The sequence below is a fragment of the Mesocricetus auratus genome, unplaced genomic scaffold (assembly GCF_017639785.1).
Source record: "Mesocricetus auratus isolate SY011 unplaced genomic scaffold, BCM_Maur_2.0 Super-Scaffold_100004, whole genome shotgun sequence".
Lineage (NCBI taxonomy): Eukaryota > Metazoa > Chordata > Mammalia > Rodentia > Cricetidae > Mesocricetus > Mesocricetus auratus.
The window spans coordinates 57,573,786-57,589,186 of NW_024429189.1; the positions used below are offsets into that span (position 1 = coordinate 57,573,786).

General features: G+C 34.5%; 2 protein-coding genes across 2 annotated transcripts; both read right to left on the reverse strand.

Annotated features, from left to right (window-relative positions):
• Positions 1 to 2,836: 2,836 nt before the first annotated feature.
• On the reverse strand, positions 2,837 to 3,793 carry LOC101831270 (olfactory receptor 4A5-like). The gene has a single exon (XM_005064973.2). The coding sequence runs from the start codon at positions 3,791 to 3,793 to the stop codon at positions 2,837 to 2,839; it is 957 nt and encodes a 318-aa protein (XP_005065030.1).
• Positions 3,794 to 14,231: 10,438 nt separating this feature from the next.
• LOC101826672 (olfactory receptor 4A5-like) lies at positions 14,232 to 15,185 on the reverse strand. The gene has a single exon (XM_005064570.1). It carries the CDS (start codon positions 15,183 to 15,185, stop codon positions 14,232 to 14,234), a length of 954 nt encoding a protein of 317 aa, XP_005064627.1.
• Positions 15,186 to 15,401: the final 216 nt, after the last annotated feature.

Below are 15,401 nucleotides of genomic sequence, written 5' to 3' on the forward strand. Positions count from 1 at the left end.
CTGTGCCAATTCATTCAATGCTACTTGCCACTTTCTTTTCTATCAGATTCAATGTATCTGGCTTATGTTGAGGTCCTTGATGGAGAGAAACTCAAATTGATTCCACTAAATTCAGGAAGAAGACAAGGCTGTCCACTATCTCCATATATATTTAATATAGTATTTGAGTTCCAATTAGATCAATAAGACAACAATCAAGGGAATTCAAAATGAAAAGGAAGTCAAACTATCACTATTTGAAGATGATATGATAATATATGTAATGACCCCAAAAACTCTACCCAGGAACTCATACAGCTGATAAACAACTTCAATAATGTGGTAGAATACAAGATAAACTCAAAAAAACTCTGTATATCTCCTATATAAAAGTGACAAACAGTCAGAGAGAGAAATTAGAGAAATATTCTTTACAATAGCCACATATATGAAATATCTTGAGGTAACTCTAACCAAACTAGTGAAAGACCTGTATGACAAGATCTTTAAGTATCTAAAGAAATAAGACATCAGAAAATGGAAAAATCTCACATGTTCTTGGATAGGTATGATCGCAACATAGTAAAAATAGCAGTCTTAACAAGACAATCTTCAGCTTCAATGCAATACCTATAAAACTCTCAACACAATTCTTTAAAGACAATGAATGAACATTTCTCAATTTCATATGGAAAAGCAAAAAACACAGAATAGCTAAAATGATCATGTACAATAAAGGAACTTCCAGAAGCATCACCTTCCTAAATTCAAACTCTACTAGAGAGCTACAGAATTTTTTTTAAAAAAAGCTTAGTATTGGCATTAAAACAGATACATGGACAAATGGAATCAAATTGAAGACCATGATATTAATTCACATACCCATGAACACCTGATTTTTGACAAATAAGCCAAAAGATACAATGGGAAAAGGAAAACATCTTGAACAAATGATGCTTGAACAACCGGATGTCGACATGTAGAAGATTGCAAATGGATCCATATCCAACACCATGTTGACAATTTCATAAGTGTGCACAATATATTTTTATCATGTTCATGTCCACTCCATTGCTCCAAATCCTCCTAGAACTCCACTGCCACATATCCATCTCTACTTCATATCTTATTTATATATTTACTTACATTTTTCTGCAACCCATTGTATTCAATTAGATAATCTACATCAGCCTTGGTGGAGATTTATCCACTGCAGCATTACTAACAAACCATGAGCTAAATACTAAAGAAAACATCCTTTCACTCAGAAACTATTCATAGAAATAAATACCATGAGGGATAAGGAAATGAAAATCAAGTCAATTTACTATTATTCAATGCTTACAAAATTCAAAACATTATGAGTAGATCACAGAATATAACTGTTTTAGTTAGTCTAGAATAAACATTTATTAAATAAAGAATTATTTCAGACTAAAATTTAAATGAATTAATAAGTTTTATTGATAAAAATAAATGAAAGTACTGTAGCTATACTATCAAAAGAAGAGATTTTATAATACATATGACTATAAGGGATTAGTTGAAAGGAAGCCTAATGAATTTCACCAAACCAACTGTATTTTAAAGAGAAATATTTAGGACTAAGTATATCACATTTGCCCTAAATGGAATATCTTCATCTAATTCCTCCCTTCAAGGCTCAGGAACTTATGCAGAAGAGGAGGTGGAAATATTATGAAAGGCATTGGTGTTTGTAGCATAAAAAATAAAAAACCCAGTGACTGATATTTGAGTTAAAGCTTTAACTTTTAGATCTCTAAAGCAAAGCACCTGGGCGCTAGCTCTTACCTCTACCTGTGCTCAGACCAAAGGGGTGACCCTCAGATTCACTCAGACTGCTATGCTCTCCTCAACATGGCTGCACACTACCTCTAAACTCCTCGATTTAAATGTGTGAGCTTTGATTAACTCTCCTATAGGCCAGGGTGGTCATCGACTCTGAGATGTATGTACTACTATCTCCTGATCTCTATAGCTTAAGGCTGGCTTTGCTTTATGAATCCACAGGAAAGCTTTAATAAATCATAAATAATATACCACCACAGGTAGCAGATGAATTTAAGGAACAATGTTTCCCAGAAACTGATGAGGGTATGGAATCACAGAGATTGTATATATTCAAGCCACACAAAATCCCAGTACTGAAAACAGAAAGTGGACACAAAATTCCATACCTTACCAAGAATGGATCTTGGTTATATTTGATATAGTCAGTTATATTTGGCTATAATTGATAACTTCTGGGAGAAGAAAGAACAATGTTTTCCAATGGATATCACTGAGTATATCAAGCACACTCTAGGGCAAGTCTCACAGCCAAGAGTAGCTGGCCAACAGAAAATGAAATATATGGGTTTGATTGGATTTGATTTATTTTATGTGAAGGAATTCATCTGATTTCATTTGGCATTGTTATCTTGTTGGTTATTTGCTTGTTTATTTTGTTGTCTATTTTTTTCATGTTTGGTTTTGGCAGCTGAGAAGGAAAATACAGAGCAGGAAAAATAACATTAATTTGGTTGAGAGGGGGAAGGATGAAGACTATAGAGAAGGTGGGAGAGAAGAAAACATGATTAAAATATACTGTATGAAAAACATTTCATGAAAATTATAGAAAATTTGACATGAACCAAAATAGGCAATTCATCAAAATGGTTAGAAATGATAGTTAAAAAATGAATGATAGTATAAACAATTATGCTAATTTAAAAAACTCACAACAAAGAACCCATTATATTAACAATAGCAGGAGTTTCTAAATATCAAGGACTAGAGTCAATGTTCAAGATCGAACAAACACTACTAGAATTTATTCACGATAATTGCCTAGTGCTTAGTAATATAGGCAGCAAGAAGAAAGTCTTACTCTATTGTGACTCAATAGTTTTTGCAAGAGCTTTCCCATACAGTTTTTCATCTCTGAGTTTCTCAAAGTATATATTAAAGGATTCAACATGGGAGTGATAATGGTATAAAATACAGTAATGGATTTATCAATAGGAAAACTAGAAACTGGTCTAACATACATGAAGATACAGGGGACAAAAAAGAGGAAAACCACCATGATATGGGAGCTGCAGGTGGACAGAGCTTTATGCCTGCCTTCCTGACTATGATTCTTGAGATATCTTAAGATGATTCCATAGGAGAATAGGAGGAGAATGAAGATCACTATACACATGGCCCCATTATTGCCAATGATAGAGAGGCCAATAAAGTAGGTGTCAGTGCATGCAAGTAGCAATAATGGGTATATGTCACAGCCAAAATGGTCAATGATATTGGGACCACAGAAAGGAAGTTTATAAACAGCAAGAACTTGAAACAAAGCATGTGCAAAACCTCCTGCCCAGGCCAGCATTAAGAAAAGTATACATACACGTCGATTCATGATAATCAGATAATGCAGGGGTTTACAGATAGCCACATACCGATCATAGGCCATTGCCACCAGAATGACAATGTCAACCCCACCAAATAAATGATCTATAAAGAGCTGGCTTAGACAAGCTGTGAAGGAGATGGTGTTTTTAACACGGAGCAAGTCTACAATCAACTTGGGTGTAATGGCGGTAGAATAAACAGCATCCATGAGTGACAAAGAAGCAAGGAAGAAGTACATTGGGGTGCCCAAGGAGGGACTGACAAACACCGTCCCCACAATGAGAAGGTTTCCCACCATTGTCACAATGTAGATGAGTAAAAACATAAAAAATAGTGCCTTTTTCCCAGCAGGATCCTGAGTGAATCCCAGCAGGACAAACTCTGTGACATTGTTGTTTTGGCCCATTTAATCTTCTATCAGTCTTGTTTCAAAGAAGGAGCTCAGGAGAATAGGGCCTGCCACAAATTGTGAACATGACCATAAATCAATTCTGTCATGATGCATTGTCTTCTACAATTGTTAACCAGTAGTATAAAATTAGTAAATAACTATTGAGCTTCCCTTGATAAAACGCTCCATTCACCTTCCCTTAATAAATCTCTAAGTACTAGGCTTATCTCAGTGAATCCCTAGACACAAAAGCAGACATAGATATCTCTGTCACCCATACCTTTAAAAGTAGTTATTTAAAGCACATCACACTTTGGCATTGATATCAGCAAATAAACAGAGAAAAGGTCTCTCCTTCAAGAAACTTAAAAATGATTCTGGTGTTAAACACAAGTATATCAATTAATAATGATCAAGACATTTTGCTGGTAATACCTGTGGATAATGCTTATGAATATAAACTTGGGTAGTACCTACAACACTGTTTGTCCCTGTGGAGCCATGTCAGTGTTTTTATTGTGCTATCTTAGACCTAGATACTACATGTCAAAAAATAATTTTAGACGTCATATTTATCTCACTTAATCCAAAAAGAAAGTAGATTTTGAACTGCACGAAATACCACCAATATTATTGAGCTCACAATTGCCTATAGTTTTATCTGACTCTGATATATTTTAGTAATTGCACTTTCATTTCATGATTGATTTTACTAATTAGTAACACAATTACAACCACCATCAGTTTTTTTCACAAGTGTCTTTACTTCACCTAAACTAATCCATTATTCTTACCAAATCCTGCCTTAGCATACAGTATTTCCACAACTCTCAGGAAAAGCTGGCAGAGAACCAGAGGGAATTAAAAATAGAAGAGAGACAATGAATACTGAGAGGGACATGTTTTTTATCTTAATATATCCTAGATGCTCAGGGTCCTCACATAGGAATTCATTGCCTGAGTCCCCCAAAGCAGAACAGTCAAAGAAAATGCACAGCAAAGGTGATGGATGGCTTCGTTTTCTAAACATAATTACAAACATGTCTCTGTCTGCATTCTAACAAACAAGGGTATTAGACAATATGTCAGAGTCTTTCCCAGTTTCACAGTCTCTCATGGTCTATAGCACTGTTTCTTCAGAACTCTTCCCTTTCTCTTCTGTTGTCATTCTTATTTTTCTTCACATTTCCACACTGTTTCCAAATTTATCACTTCTACCTGAATGATACTAATAATGTAAGCTGAAATTTAATAACTACCATTACAGAATAATATCTATAATTTTATTGTATATGGTATAGCAATAAAGACTCAGAAATTCTTGGATAGATAAAGAGCAGTGATGAGAGCTGTGGACCCTGAAGCCACACACCTGGTGACAGCATGAGGTTCATTCATTTTGTATCCTCATGATCTTAAACATATTAGTAAGTTTCCTTTCACCTCTGCTTCACTATGTGTACCACAGGCACTTTCATAATATCCATCTCCTAGAGAGGTGTGCAGATGTTCTTATGAAATGCCTACACACTGTCCATCCCATTAGACATTTCAGTGATGGCTATGATCAATATTTATAGATGTTTCACTGTAAACATCAGCTGACAATAAGTCATGAGAATTTCTGTCAATTTAATAGGAATGTATACATAATCTGGTTAAAAATCAGCATATGTGTACCACATGATCTACTTTCTAGACTTGAATTAAAATCATATTGGGAATTATTTCTTTTATCATATATACCCATTTACTTATTATATGTGAGATATAATCGATATTTACCTGTAAAGAAATATATTTGAATTAACAGCAAGCAAAATACCACTTGCATGAACTTGGTAACAGAGAAGGACATGTTCAGAGTCAGAGCAACTGTAGAGCAGTTGGGATGCATCTTACACGTGTCTCACTCACATTTATGCTTCCATCTGATTCAGAACACTATTATTGCTATTATTGAAGTTTCCAACTGCCAAAGACATGCCTGTCACAGAACATAGGGTTATCACATCACTTATGTGCAATTTTGTTTTCTACATTTTACGTCTACACAGTTCCATTGCATTCAATATTGGTCAGCATTAGTTATCATCAGGCCAAATCTTCTAGAGTTTTATGTGACTAATGATTAATCGAAGAAAACAGTGTGCATAAGCTACATAATGCTACACTTATATGTAGTGTACATCATCAAAGGGTTGATTATATTAACACTAAATAATAGTATGACTACTTTAATTTTGAACTACTGTTAACACACTTCATGAAAAATAATTCTATTATCCATTATTAAGAACATATCTTTTTGAAAACTAGTCTTATATTTTTAAAAATATGTTTGCCTAACAGTGAAATTTTATCACCCTTAAAGAGGAGTGAAGGTATATCACTTGACAAAACAAGATACAATGAAACAAAAATTTTAGTCAATTTAATTCAATATCAAAAGTAATATTACACTTTATCTTATTTATGAGTTCTGGACTTTCAGGAGATACCTAAAATCATATACTCACAAAAGACATGAGTGGAAGAGAAAATATCCAGGGAAACTGTCCAGTTTTGAAATACCATGTATACTACTATGCAATGCCATACAAATGTCTGAGGTAGCAGGTAAGTCATTCCTATATGATTTTCTCTGTTCATATATACTAACATTTTCATTGTTCAATTTCAAAGTACACATATAATATACAACATCAAATAACTTAAATATAATAGACATTTGATCTTGATACCTTAAGCACTTGCAAGGACACACAAGTTTTGATTTCCCTGCTTAAATGTATCTAAAGTGATTATTCATCCTTTTCAGCAAAGCATACAAAACACTATGTTCCATGAAAAAATGATAAATCACTGTCATTTATAACATGTAAAAGATTTAACTTGATATTTGGTCAAATGGAACATAATGGTTCAATCCCCCCTCAAAAAAAATAAGGGATCTGTGACACTAAAGCATATATACTTGCATTTTATGATTAATTTCTTTGTGTAGCATCTTATCTTTACCAATTTATTTTCTTTCTGAGAAGAGATATGACTTTAAAAGTTAGTTCTATTTCAGTGTATCACAGGAATCTTAAGCTTGTATTTTATGATTATGGTCTCATGTACTCACAACATGGTTCTTATTGTTGTTCCATAAATATCATAGGTTCTTTTGCTGGTATGGTTCAATTAGTTCATATACCTACATGCCTTCACAGAACACATGACAACATAACAACATACAATAGATGAGGAAAGAGCACCAAGAGACTGCAGAAAACACATTTCCACAAAAATCTATTATTTTAGTCTTTCAGAGAAATGTAAGAATATCAAAGTTGATATTTAAATACAAAATATTTAAATAAAATGTCAAAATTTACTCTAAAGAGTAGGTGTTATTATTGCAGTCTAAGAAAATTTAATCATAAAAATGCCAAGATTTATTCTTTGCATGTGTATAAAAAGTTCACTTAATAACTAGAAACTGCTAATCCTCTTTCTGTAGTCTTATTTTTATAAAATTCACAACCATGCTATTAATAATATGCATTTTTCTTTCTGCATCAATTTTATAAGTCTTGACTTTAATGAAATATAGAAGCATCCTTGTGGCTCACAAATAAGCCAGATACTCAACATGACAAATCAAAGGTGAAAATTACTGAAGCATTAATGGTGAAAGTTTTCATGACTACATCCAGAAGCCTTCAGTCTCTGTCCCTCAGATAGAAGGCCATAAGTCTTCTCCTTTCTTGTGAAAAATATTTCTCTGTATGTAGAAGACCCCAGGAAATTGAGCCCTTCCATAGACTGTCACAACAATGAATAAAGCATAAGGGCAGGATTTATCAAGGGTTAAATACCAGAGGCTTCCTGGGCATTCGATCAGGAAAACATTTCTTCTATTTATATTCACAATACTGTTTAAGAGTTTACTGCACCATCGCTATTTAAATAGACAAGCTTGTTAAAATATTTGGAACAAAATCAACTGAGATCATCTGTTTTAAACAGACTTCTTTTCAATAATCCCTAGAGATAAAGGCTGTGAATCTTGCCAAGAATGAGTAGCTAAAGTCAGGCTTATTTGAAAAATCTTTAACAAGAAAACAAATTTCCAGGTATATTGACAAAGATATTATGAGCTAGTGTTGAAGTATGAAATATTTAAGTAAAGTGGGTAACATTTAAAACACTTGAGGAGGAATCAATGTCAGTCCCCATTCCCAACATCATCGGCAGCAAACATAGTCCTGTACTGATTTTGAGAGAAAATCTTCATAGCTACTTTGAGCTGCAGGGTTGTAACTACAGTTTGTAAAGTTGGTACTTATGGTCTAACTATGGGAGAAACAATGGTTCTGCCATTTGGTAGGTATGGAAACTTTTGATAGAGGCCGCAATTTATTGAGATAGGACTAATATGACTTTCATTGTGTTCATTAATTCTTTAATTATATATAGTATTAACTGAATAAGTCTACTAGAAAGTTACTTTTTAAAATAAGAGTGATTAAGAACTACCTCTGTTATTGAGCTTGTTATTTAGTCATTAGGGAGTAGATCCTCCCACATGCTTACTTCCAGGTAGGATCTTCTGTGTCACAAAGATACAGATACTAGGTTGCACCACAAGGGCAGGTGATAGATCCCACTAAAATTGGATATTTAAAATTGGTGTAATAAGTTAGTTAAATCCAGAAACTTTTAAATGTATTATTTATAATATAAAGAGCATGTCTAGTCAAGATATTTTCCTTGACAGTAAATGGAAGAAACAGACAATGGAAACAAATTTCTGAAGTTAGAATTATGACTCAAAGAAGACGTGAAATATATGAAGACATTGTACTCTTTGTCATTTCCATCAGAATTCAAACACATACTAAAGCTTTCTGCTTACAGTTTTTCATATCATGTGATTATTCCAACAGGCAAAATACTGAACTGCATGTAAGAACTATTTCCACTGGTAAACTATTTCATAGAAATATAAACCATTTCCATATACATAAACCATTCCATCACCATTTTGGTTTTAGTCCTGATGTTTCATCCATCAAGTCAAACTGAAGAAAATTACAGAAAGCATTATTTTTGACTGAAAATACTAATAAGTAAACAAATGGATTGTAAAAAGAAAAACAAAACCACAATTATTAAAACGCAAAATACCACTGAGAACACAAACAAATATGAAAATCAACAATAGCCACAATTAGCACGCACTCTAATAACTTTAAATATCAGCAATCTTAACTCTCCAATCAACAGGCATAGACTGAATGAATGGACCAAGAAACATAATCCATCTCTCTGCTGCCTCCCCTAAACAATCTTAGTTTAAAGTGAGGCACTGCCTGAGATTAAAAGATGAACAAAAGAACTCTGATAAATGGGACCAGGAACCAATTCAGCATCTCAGTCCTAATATCTGACAAACTAGATTCAAACTGAAACTAATCAGAAGATATAAGAAGACACTTCATTCTAGCCAGGGAAACAGTGAACCAGGAAGACATTTGAATATGCACCAAACTCTGGGGTACACAATTTCATTTAAAAAAAACCACCTACTGACTTTTATAGACACAAATTAACATAAGTTCATAATGTTAGGTGATTTCAACACCCCACTTTCTCTGGCAGATATATCAACTGATCAAGAAGCAAACCAAAAAAAAACCTAATTTACAACTTATAAAGAATTAGACTTGGGAAGATTCATGATATGTATATATATATATATATATGTGTGTGTGTGTGTGTGTGTGTGTGTGTGTGTGTGTGTATTCACAACCCTCACCCCCTCATTACAAGGTTCAAGGACTTCATGGTCAATGGAGCAGAAATGCTGTAAGAGCCAGAGGTGGTGGAAAATTTCAAATCAGTGTTTTCTGGACAGAGATTGGCAGTTACACATATGAAGTCACATCTGTTGTGACAGCATGCAAAGGACTGTACAAGTTCAAGCCATAGAAATTCCCTTACATGGAAGAGAGAGGGTTAGAACAAAATACTCAAGCTTCTCAGGTTCAGGAGGTCCTATTTATTAATTGTGGATCTCAGTGTCTCTGCTACTGGTGTTATGTTCAGGAAGCAGACTCTTGTACCAATTCATTCAAGAGTACTTCATACTTTCTCTTCTAGACGTTTAGTGTGGGTGGATTTATGTTGAGGTCTTTGATCCATTTGGAGTTAAGTTTTGTGCATGGGGATAGATATGGGTCTATCTGCAGTAGTATAAAGGTCAGCATCCAGATATACCAGCACCATTTATTGAAAATGTTTTTGTCCATTGTATAATTTTAGATTCTTTGTCAAAAATCGGGTGTTCATAGGTGTGTGGGCCTATATCAGGGTTTTCAATTCAAATCCAGTGGTCTACCTGTCTATTTCTGTGCCAATACTATAGTCCTGTTTTCAGGATTATAGAGCTCTATAATAGACCTTGAAGTCAGGGATGGTGATACTTCTGGAAACTACCTTATTGTACAAGGTTGATTTGGATACCCTAGGTCTTTTGTTTCCTTATAAAGTTGAATATTGTTCTTTCAAGGAACGTAAAGAATTGTGCTGGGAATTTGATTGGGATTGCATTGAATTTGTAGACTGCTTTTGGCAAGATTGTCATTTTTACTATGTTGATCCTACCTATCCAAGACCATGGCAGATCTTTCCATTTTCTGGTATCTCCTTTGATTTCTTTCTTTAAAGACTCAAAGTCCTTGCTATATAGGTCTTTCACTTGTTCAGTTATTTTATGTTGTTTGTGGCAATTGTAAGGGGTGATGTTTCTCTGATTTCTTTCTCAGCCCATTTTTTTAATCTGTATATAGCAGGGCTACTGATATTTTTTAAGTTAATCTTGTATTCTTCTACCTTGCTGAAGGTGTTTGGCAACTGTAGGAGTTCCCTGGTAGAGTTTTTTGGGTCACTTATGTAAACTGTCATATCATCTGCAAATAGTGAATATTTTATTTCTTCCTTTCCAAATTTTATCCCCTTGATCTCCTTTTATTGTCTTATTTCTCTACCTAGAACCTCAAGTACAATATTGAAGAAATATGGAGAGAATGGACAGCCTTGTGTTGTTCCTGATTTTAGAGGAATCACCTTGAGTTTCCCTCCATTTATTTTGATTTTGGCTATTTATATGTTGTATATTGCTTTTATTATGCTTTGGTATGTTCCTGTTACTCCTGATCTCTCCAAGGCCTTTATCATGAAGGGGTATTAGATTTTGTCAAAGGCTTTTTCAGTATCTAGTGATATGATCATGTGATTTTTCTTCTCAGGTTGTTTATATGGCATATTGAATTGATGAATTTCACTATGTTGAACCATCCCTGCATCCCTGGGATGAAGCCTACTTGAGCATGTTGGATGACTTTTCTGATGTGTCCTTGGATTTGATTTGCCAGTATTTTACTATTTTTGCAGCAATGCTCATGAGGGATGTTCATCTGTATTTCTCTTCCTTAGTTATATCTTTCTGTTATTTGGATACCAAGTTTATTAAAGTCTCGTAAAAAGAGTTTGACAATGACCCTTCTGCCTCTATTGTTTGGAATACTTTCAGGAGAATTAGTATTAGCTATTCTTTGAATTTCTGGTAGAATTCTGCACTGAAACCATCTGGTCCTGCACATTTTTTAGTTGGGAGACTTTTGAAGATGACTTTTATTTCATTAGGTGTTATAGGTCTATGTATATTGCTTATCTGGTTTTGAGTTGATTTAGGTATGTGATATCCATCCAGAAAATTGTCCAACATCACAATAACAGAGAAGGCTAAAATAAATAACTTAATTATTCACATCAGGGCATTAGCAAATCAATAGTACACCAAAAATAAACACAACAGACCCCTTAACCTCATTAAAATTATGGCACTAATTAATAAAATAAAAAATTCAAAGAATCAATAAAACAAAGAATATATCAAAAATTTTTGGATATGGTTAAGAAGTCTATTACTTTCCAAATTACTTACATTTAATTTATTCTTGGTCTATGAACTTACTACATTCATGAACACTTTGAAATTACTGCAATGCTCGAGTATGTTTTAATGAAATTATTAATGAAAAACCTTTAGAATTTGTTGAAACCTACTTAACTAACATATAATAATAAAGTATGAAGTTATGAAATTAACATTTGATGAACATATATTCATACTTCCACATAAAGTACTGTGAACATAGAGTATAACCAGCAAGAAAAAGAAATTATTTTATATCAATGTGTTGGAAATATTTTTATTGCTATAGCAAGAAAGCAATTATTACAATTTAAAATGACTATAAATGTGTATAATTGGATATCACAAAAATTCTATGCAAGGTAACACATATATAAAGACAATTTTAACATTTTAATGTATGTTCTGTCTTAGGGTGTCTACTTCAATTTAAACTAACCTTTCACCGTGGCCTGTAATGGTCTGTCATAGTTCCAAACCTCAGCATCTACATGACCCCCTCATGCCTTTAAAACCAGTACCCCTGGGATGCCTCTACACATTTACAAGTTGCTGTAGTTTCTTCTTGTGCCATCAGGTCCAACCACCCTTCTCAGCTCCAAATAAGCACACATACACTATATTAATTATGAAATTGTTAACCGATGGTTAGGGCTTCTTATTGGTTAGCTCTATCTTAATTATTAACCCATTTCTATAAATCTGTGCATTTCCATGTGGTCTTGGCTTTCTGGAGAATTCCAAGAGCTGTTTCTACTTTGGCAGTTACATGTTGTTTCTCTTGGCACGCTCTCCCTGCCTTCCTTACCCAGAAATCTCTTCATCGCCTGGTCCTGCTTATCTTCCTTCCTCCATTGGCCAAACAGTGTTTTATTCATCAACCAATAAGAGAAACATGTATACAGAAGGATATCACCCATCAGTGGCCAACACAAAGAACAGCCTTGGCTGCCACTGAGCATCTATGTGCTGACCAGGAGGAAATATTTCCCAGATTTTGCCTCAATGATGCTGGTCTCTTCTTAATCACAGCTGATTCTTCAACCACGGTTAAAAAATATAGACTGTCCCAAGAAGGCAAAAGTTTGCTTCATTTGTTTTGTATCTTGTCAGTTAGAGTCAATTATTCAGCTCAAATTAATCAGAACCAGGGATTCTTCATTCAAAGTATTTCATAATAATCCCTGATGGGGGAAGTACTTCTGTGCATGTCTCTCTTATTTATTCTGAAATAAAGCACTGTTGGCCAAGAGGAAAGCAAGATAGGTGGGACTAGGAGTCAAGGAGAATTCTGGAAAATGTAGTCAAAGAAAGGAGTCCCCATGTGATCCCAGGAAGAAATGATGCATTATGCTGTGTTCTCGATAAGACCTTATAAAATATATATTAGTAATTATGGGTTATTAATTCAATCAGAGCTAGCCATTAAGAAACCATAGCAAACAGCCAACAGCTTCACAATTAATATAGCATCCTGCATGTTCATTTGGAACAGCTCTAGGACCAGGCTGGTGGGAAGAATGCACGTTCCAGTTCCCAATATAGCCTTTGCTTCCCTCTGAAACTTCACAAGCCAGGCCTCCATCACCAGGATTGTTCACAACATGCTTATTTTCAGGAACTCACAGAACATCCCACTGGGCTCTGAACCCTCCATAACTTTTCCACCCCAAACTTCAAATGCAACCACAACACTCAATAAAATACATGTCTTGGTAGGTCACAGTAATATCATACACCTAAAAGGTAATTTTTGTCTTCATTCATTTTATTTTCTGGGATAAAACACCATAATCAAAACAACTCAAGGAGGAAAGTGTTAATTTCTTCTAAAAGTTGTTGTCTATCATGAAGGGAAGTGTGGGCATGAACCTGAGAAAGCAGTCTAGAGTCAGTGACTGAAACAGAGACCATGAAGGAGCATTACTTAGTGATTTGCTTCCTGTTACTTTTTTATGAATTAGCTACCCAGGCATGGTATTATACACAGTAGACTGGATTTGCTGAAATATACATATTTCTGAACAACATATGTATACTGTAAATATGACATGTCCTCTATAACTGCTAAACCATATTAAATTCTTATAATTTAAAGTGAAACTTTCTGTTCATCAAAATAAATGACAATAATAACACAAAACTCACACAAAGAAATGTTGTGATTTATAAAATGTATTTATTTCAGAGTATAGCCAAAAATACCCAATAATAAAATTATAGTAGAAGTATAATTTCTTTAAAAAATTAGACAAAAATAAAAAATATTGTAGAGAATGGCATAAATGACGTAATCATGAAATTATGATTGACTTTAGCAGTAATAAAGAAAACTAGAATCATAGAGAATATTGGTCTTCTACCCACTGCATTGACAAGAATACCAAACTTCTCACAATATCAAGTGTTGGTACAAATGCTCTGTAGCCCATATTGATAAAATTAATTGCTGTTTATTTGCTATTAGTAGCATGTTGAGAGAAGAGAAATTCTTATGCCTGTAGTGAACATCTTACTCCACAGCTTTGCCATACAATTTTTAATCTCAAGGTTTCTCAGAGTATAAATTAAAGGATACAACATGGGAGTGAAAATTGTATAAAATACAGTAATATATTTATCAATAGGAAAGTTGGAGACAGGTCTAACATACATGAAAATACAGGGAACAAAGAAGAGGACAACCACCATGATGTGGGAGCCGCAAGTGGACAGGGCTTTGTGTCTCCCTTCCTGACTGTGAGTCTTAAGAGATCTTAATATGATTCCATAGGAGACAAGGAGAAGAATAAAGACCACGACAGACATTGCTCCATTATTGGCAACTACAGTGAGGCCAAGGAAGTAGGTATCAGTGCATGCAAGTCCCAGTAATGGGTACATGTCACAGCCAAAGTGGTCAATGATACTGGGTCCACAAAAAGGAAGTATATACACAGAGATAACTTGAAACAAAGCATGGGCAAATCCTCCAGCCCAGGATGCCAACAGGAAAAGAATGCAAGCCTGCCGGTTCATGATGGTCAAATAGTACAGTGGCTTACAGATGGCCACATAGCGATCATAGGCCATCACCACCAAAATGAAGACCTCAGCACCACCAAATAAGTGCTCCACAAAAAGCTGAACCAGACAAGCTGTGAAGGAGATGGTCTTTTTATCACAAACCAAATCTGTAAGCAACTTGGGCAAGATAGCAGTGGAGTAAACAGCATCCATGAGTGAAAGGAAGGAAAGAAAGAAGTACATCAGGGATCCCAAAGAGGGGCTGGCAATCACTGTCCCCACAATGAGTAGGTTTCCCACCATTGTCACAATGTAGATGAGCAAACACATGAGAAACACTGCTTTTTGACCATCTGGATCCTGAGTGAAACCCAGTAGGATAAACTCAGTAACATTGTTTTTCTCTCCCATTTATTGTTTCAAAGATAACAACTCAGGAGCAAAGGACTTGAAACTAATTGTCACCAAAACATTTCCATTCCAGCATAAAGCCTCTCTTCATCAACATCTTCTACATGGTGAATCTCAGTGGTTGTTCAGTAACCATCTCCATCTGTTGAGTTCTCCTTGAGAAATTTCTCCGTAGTTTTTCTCTAATAATTTCATAGATATTAGCATTTCTCTCAA